Raw genomic sequence first — 6,647 nt, 5'->3', positions numbered from 1 at the left:
ATTTGACATTCCTCAGTTTGATTTTTAAGATGTTATTTTCTTCAGAATTTTTTTTTTGCTGTCTCCTTCACTAGGCTACTGTCACAATTTTCATGATTTTTCCACATCACTTTTATTTATTTATTTATTTTTAGTTTTTTTTTTTTTCAAGGCAATGGGGTTAAGTAGCTTGCCCAAAGCCACAATACTAGGTAATTACTAAGTGTCTGAGGCTGGCTTTGAACTCAGGTACTCCTGACTCCAGAGCTGGTGCTCTATCCACTGGGCCACTTAGCAGCCCCATCACTTTTATTTCTCTTCCCAATTTTTCCTCTACCTTTCTTACTTGGTCTTTAAAAGTTTTTTTTTTTTTTGAGCTCTCTATCGTGTGAGACCAATTCATATTTTTCTTGTAGGCTTTGCATGCATGACTTTGCTATCTTCTTCTAAATGTGTATTTTGATCTTCCTGATGACTATAGTAAGTGTCTACAGTAGGATTATTTTTCTTTTGCTGTCCCCAATTGCTTTCCCCAATCTATGACATTATTCAAACTCTTTGTTATTGTGGGGCTCTGCTTCTGCAGTGGAGGGTGTACTCTCCTAAGATTCAGGGTTTTTTCCCCCTGTTGTTTTTAAAGATACTTCTAGGGAGCTGCAAGTTTTCAATACTTCTAAGGTCTTATGCCTACCTACCCTGCTGACTTGTACTCTGTTCTGTGGGTGACTGCAAGCATTCTTTTCTAACCTTGAACTAGGAGGAGAATCCCTGCTTTGTTATGGCAGTAAGCTCTATTGTGCTTCTTCTGCTCATTTTCCTGGGCCTGTGGCCCCCTCACTGCCACCCTGATCTGAGTATGGTCAAAGCAACAGAGTCCTGCCTCAGCGAGAGCAAAAATACCCCTACAATCCCCTTATAATCAATAAACTTAGGGTTTTGGAAGCAGCTGCTGCAATTTATTCATTGGCTCCTGAGACCTGTTCTGAGTCTGCTGAGTTGAGTCTGCATTGTTGAGGTCTTCTCTGGTCTTTGCTTTACTTTCACCTGGGGTGGCAGACATTTCCTGCTGAACTTCCAAGTTATTCTTGACAATCCCTGGGCTGAATGGTCTGGAAATCACTACTCCTGCCACTGACCCAGTCATGCCATGGCCTGTTCCTGGATAGTTGAGACTGGTTCACTCTGGAATGGTCTGTCCTGCCTTGCAGGTCTTTTCTTACCCTTCCCACCAATCTTCCATTTTGTCTTGGACTAGAAAATTGTTTCAGTCTCATTTTTTTGTGGGTTTTGACACTCTGGAATTTGGTTAGGGTCATTATTTGTATTGGTTTGGGAGAGAGGTTGGGCAAGTTCCTGCCTTTACTCCACCATCTTGGTGATATTTCATGAAATAGTCAAATAATAATTCACAGAATTACAATCTCAAAACAGAAAGACTTGAAGACTGATAAGGGATAAGTAGGAGACCAAACTTCTAGGAGTTAGTTTAAGGTTACTTGTGGAAATTCACATTAGGAGTTAGTCAATCACGGAAATAAATGATTATTTATTATCATTTATTTATTAAATGATTGTTAAGTGTCAGGCATAGGTCAAATCACTGGCAAGCTATTTGTTCATCTCATATTCTCTCTGTCTGTCTGTCTGTCTGTCTATCTTTCTCTGGTTCTCCCTCTCTCTCAATATATTTACCACTTGTATTATTGTGTAAAACCATTCCAGGACCACTTCTATTTACCACTTCTTTCTCTCCAGGTGAATAGCAGCTTTTTTTCTCAGGTTGATCTGAGATATAGTTGATCTGAATAATTATAATACCCAGAGCAGCTAATCCATTCACAGGTATTCTTTATTCTATATATTACTTATTCATTTTCAACTACTTGCAAAGATAGTTTTCAATCATCATTTTTGTAAGGTTTTGAGTTTCACTTTTTTCTCCCTCTCTCTGTTCCCTCCACTTCCCCTGAAAGAAAGCAATTGAATACAGCTTTTACATATAGAACTATATTAAGCACACATCCATATTAATCATGTTGTGAAAAATGATTCAAAACTCATGAACTATAAATGAGTTTTAACTATAAAACACAGTAAAATTGAAAAATAGTAAACTTTGATATACTTTAAGACCTTATAGTTTCTTCTCTGCATGTGGATGATATTTTTCAGCACAAGTCCTTTAGAATTGTTTTTGATTATTGCATCATAGTTAATCATGAGAATATTTCTGTTATCCTTTAAACAATATTGCTGTTACTTGATCCAATGTCCTTTGTTTCTGCACTTTTCATGCTTCATTATTTCATGAGTCTTTTCATATTTTTCTAATGCAACTTGCTCATTATTTCTTCCTTCCCAGTAATATTCCACCCCAATCCTATAACAAATTCTTCAACCATTCCCTGAGATTCTTTGCCATTACAAGTAGAGCTACTAGAAATAACATATTCTATATCAGTTCTTTTCCTTATTCTCTGATCACCTTGGTAAAAAGACCTGTAAGTGGTATTGCTGGGGTAAAGCACTTATATTTAGGCAATGCAAGAACTCTTTGGGCTTAATTCTAGATTGTTCTCCAAAATGGTTGGATCAGTTTACGATTCTACCTTGCATGTATTTATTAGTGTCTTAGTTTTTCCACATCCACTCCAACATTTGTTATTTCCCATCTCTATCATTTCAACTAATCTAATAGATGTGAGATGATATCTCAAAGATGTTTTAATTTGCCTTTCTTTAATCAATGTTTAAAGCATTTTAATATACCCATATATAGATTTACATTCATAAAAACTATTCATATCCTTTGACAATTAGTTGAGAAATGACTCATATTCTTAAAAATTTGACAAAATTATTTATAAATTTGAAGTTTTAAGACTTTTAGATAAAAAGTTTATAAATTTTCCTCTGAATTTCTAATCTTGGTTACATTGAGTTTGTTTTGTATAAAACATATTTAATTTAATATATCAGAATTATGCATTTTATATTTCTCTGTTCTCTGTGTCTATTATTTGTTTCATAAACAATAGGTTTATGATAGCTAATATGTATCATATTTTCTGATTTACCTTTTATATTTACTTTTCTGTCTAGGTCATGTACCCATTTTGTCTTCATCTTATAAATAGTATAAGACAATGTATCTAATTTTGGTCAGGCTACTATCTAGTTTTCCGAGGATTTTTACCAAATTGTGAATTTTTATTCCAAAAGTATAAATCATTACCTTTCTCAAAGACAAGGCTAAAATAATCATTTAATATTGTATTGCATGTCTACTTGCCCACAGTGATCCACCTTTGTATTTCTCAGCCATTACCAGATAGTTTTCATCATTACTGTCTTATAAGACAATTTCAGATGTGCTGATACTAGACTTCCTTTTCATCCCCCCCAATTCCTGTGAAATGTTAACTTTTTTCTTCCAAATGAATTCTGTTATTATTTTTTCCAGCTCAATAAAATAATTTTTCAGGGACATGCCTTTGAATAAGTAGTTTAAATTAAGTGGGATTGTCATTTTTTAAAAATGTTGTCTCTGCCCATACATTGCTAGATGTACTTCTCCAAGCATTTAAATCTGACAATTCAAATAAAAAGTGTTTTATTAAGTTAATGTAGTCTTGGGTTTGTCTCGGCAGGTATACACCTAGATAAGTTTTACAATTTTCCTCCCATATTGCTTCCCTCCCCCATCCCCTAGAGAAGGCAGTTTGTTAGTCTTTACGTCATTCCCATGGTATGCATTGATTTGAGTTGAATGTGATGAGAGAGAAGTCATATCCTTAAGGAAGAAACATATAGTATGAGATATAGTGGAATTGCATAATAAGACAACATTTTTTAAAAATTAAAGGTAATAAATTCTTCCTCAGGATACAGATGGTATTCTGCATTGCAGAGAGCCGCAAATTGTGCCTAATTGTTGCCCTGTTGGTATGAGCAAGTCCATCAAGGTTGATCATCACCCCCATATTGCTGTTACAGTGTTTTTCTGGTTCTGCTCATCTTGCTCAGCATCAGGTCATGTAAATTCTTCCAGGCTTCCCTGAATTCCCATCCCTCCTGGTTTCTAATAAAACAATAGCATTCCATCAGATACTCATACCACAGTTTGTTGTCATTTTAAGGAAGAATTCATTTATACTTACACTTTCAAGGTTTTTAATAGGAACCAATATTGTCTTTTGTTAAAAGCTTTTTCTGAAATTGTTGATTTTCAAAATGATATCAGACAGTGGATAACAAGTATATTCATTTGTTTCAAGTTGATATCAAGTCGATACTTAGAGAAAGTATGCAAAGCAGAAAAAATACCAGACACTAAGCCACAGATCTCATGCAAAAGGAAATTTCCTAAAATATCTAGAGCAGTAACTGAGAATAAGGGTATTATGGAGAATGCCAGCTCCTCTTTATGTCAGTTTCTTACCAGAGTCTTTTTTTTCCCTTTCAAAGACTTAAAGGGAAGTTGGAATGGAGCATCCACTCTGAGATGAGATAATATACGTAACGTGTTTACCGTAATTCCTGCCACAAAGTAGGTGCTTAACAAATGAAGATTTCCTTCTTTATTAGGCAGGGAGATGGCACAGGGAATAGAGAACAGAGTCTAGATTCAGGAAGACCTGAGTTCAAACCTGCCCTCCAATATGTACAATCTGTATGACCTTGGACAAGTTATTTACCTTTTGTCTGCCTCAGTTTCCTCAATAGCAAAATGGGAAGAAGAATAACAGTTACCTCACAGGGTTATTGTGACATTCAAGTAAGATATTTATAAAGGGCTTAGTGTAATCCCAGGCACATAGAAGATGTTTAAATAATTCTTATTTCCTTCCATTTTCTTCTCTTCAAAGTTTGAAGTCAGAGTAGGCCAGAGTGGCACTTACTGCTCATAGAGATGTAGTGCACTGAATAAGCAATCTCTACCAATGAAGAAAGAAATACACAGAATCAGCTTTTTGAGCCTAGAGTTGCCTAGAAGATGAGACTTGGAGAAACATTGTCATTTTCCACTGATGCCATATGCTACAAGGAGCAGATGGAATCTATTTGGATCCTGAGGGACTCATGAGGAAAAATAGATGAAAGTTTATCCTGATTGTCCCTTCAAAGTTGCAGAAAGTCAGATTGGTGATGAAGGTAAGAAGAAATTTAAAAAAATAAATAAATGCTGCCCCTTGAGAGACAGGAAGACCTTAAATGAAGACCGCTAGTTAAGGGTATTACAAAGAGTATTCCTCCTTGGGTTTGCACTAGACTAGATAGATGCCTTTACCAACTTAATAATGATCTGAGATTTGAGATAGTGTGATAGGTGTCTTCAACTCAAATTTAGGAGCTGACTCCATTGCCAGTACCTTTAATAAATCCTCAAATGTCACTTTTCTGTACAATTGGAACTAGTCCAAATAGCTACTTGTGGATTTTGGATCTGCTTTGATAATTCTCTCTTAAGGCCTTCCAGTGACTTATTCTTTTTGAGGAGAACCTAAGAAGATATTAGGGACAGGGTATTCCTGGAGTCACTTTCAGTCTATGAACTATTTCTACCATGGACAGCGTTGTAGTACCTGAGGATTTGTGAGTCACTGTGGATCAGTACAAAGGGGCTAATCATTGGAAAACAGGAAGTCAAGAGGGCCCAGCTATGCGCCAGCCAGGGGCTAGGAGTCACTGAATACATATATGCTGACAAGAAGGAACTGAGTAAGTAAAAAGTGACAAAGGTGCTCACCAGCAGTAGGATCATTTGGGTGGCTCGGGTCTCAGGGAAGACTCTAGGGGTAAAGCTGGTGGTGTGAACCTGCTGAACCCTCTTGTGGTGCTTATACAGGAGATAAATTTTGTAGCCACTGGCAAAGCAAATAAAGGTCATGCACATAGCATCAGGAATGGTGAACATAATAGCATTGAGTGAGACACTAACAGTGGCAGTGACATTGACAGAGCAGTGTCCATACTCTATTGTTCCTGAGATATTTCTGTTGTTACTTGATATTTTAAGTTTCTCAATAATAACAATATTTTGCAGCATATGGAAAACCCAGCAGATGAGAATAGAGGGGAAAATGTATCTTGGGACTCTGGCCTTTAGTTTTAACCATTTGGGCTGATGGGGACTGATTATGATGGCCTGAAAACCACTCAGAAGACAGGTTGTGCTGAGGGAAAGACCTAAAGCCACTCTGTGAATATAGAAAACAATTTTACAGCTAATTTCATCCAGAAGATTCTTCAGGCCCAAAGTTGCTAGTCCTTGAAGGAGGCCCTTGGAGAGAAGCACCAATGAGTTGGCCAAAGCCAACTGAATGATAATCAGATCTATGGGCCTCAGGTTCTGGCCCATGAAGAATAGGAGGCTGATGAGATAGATTAGGAAGAAGTTTCCCTGAACCCCAATTCCTATCTGGGAGAAGAAGGCAATACCCAGGAGTATGTCCACAGCAATCATGTTCTTCGTGTCCTTAGGAGTAGAATTTCTGTCTGAACCTGTGGGTCCCGAAGAGAAACATCAGGACTTTATTCTCACCTGAAAAGAAGTCATGAGATGGCTCCTTGCATGCCACAGGTAACTACATGAATTCAGAGAGCTAGAGCAACTCTATTAGATTGGCTATGGACAATGCTATCCCTATCCAGTGGAAGAAAAGAGC

The 6,647-nt window shown here is 36.9% G+C and overlaps 1 protein-coding gene across 1 annotated transcript; it reads right to left on the bottom strand.

Moving 5' to 3' along the window:
• Positions 1 to 5,527: 5,527 nt before the first annotated feature.
• On the bottom strand, positions 5,528 to 6,445 carry LOC141492945 (vomeronasal type-1 receptor 1-like). Its single transcript, XM_074193707.1, has one exon. The coding sequence runs from the start codon at positions 6,443 to 6,445 to the stop codon at positions 5,528 to 5,530; it is 918 nt and encodes a 305-aa protein (XP_074049808.1).
• Between the last annotated feature and the right edge of the window lie 202 nt (positions 6,446 to 6,647).

This window comes from Macrotis lagotis, chromosome 1 (genome assembly GCF_037893015.1).
Source record: "Macrotis lagotis isolate mMagLag1 chromosome 1, bilby.v1.9.chrom.fasta, whole genome shotgun sequence".
Taxonomy (NCBI): domain Eukaryota; kingdom Metazoa; phylum Chordata; class Mammalia; order Peramelemorphia; family Peramelidae; genus Macrotis; species Macrotis lagotis.
The sequence above is the reverse complement of the archived record's forward strand: the minus strand, read 5'-3'. Positions and strand labels throughout refer to the sequence as shown.

What these genes read in the sequence shown, in the direction of transcription:
- LOC141492945 (XM_074193707.1), bottom strand. Translation starts at nt 6,445, where the DNA reads ATGATTGCTGTGGACATACTCCTGGGTATTGCCTTCTTCTCCCAGATA.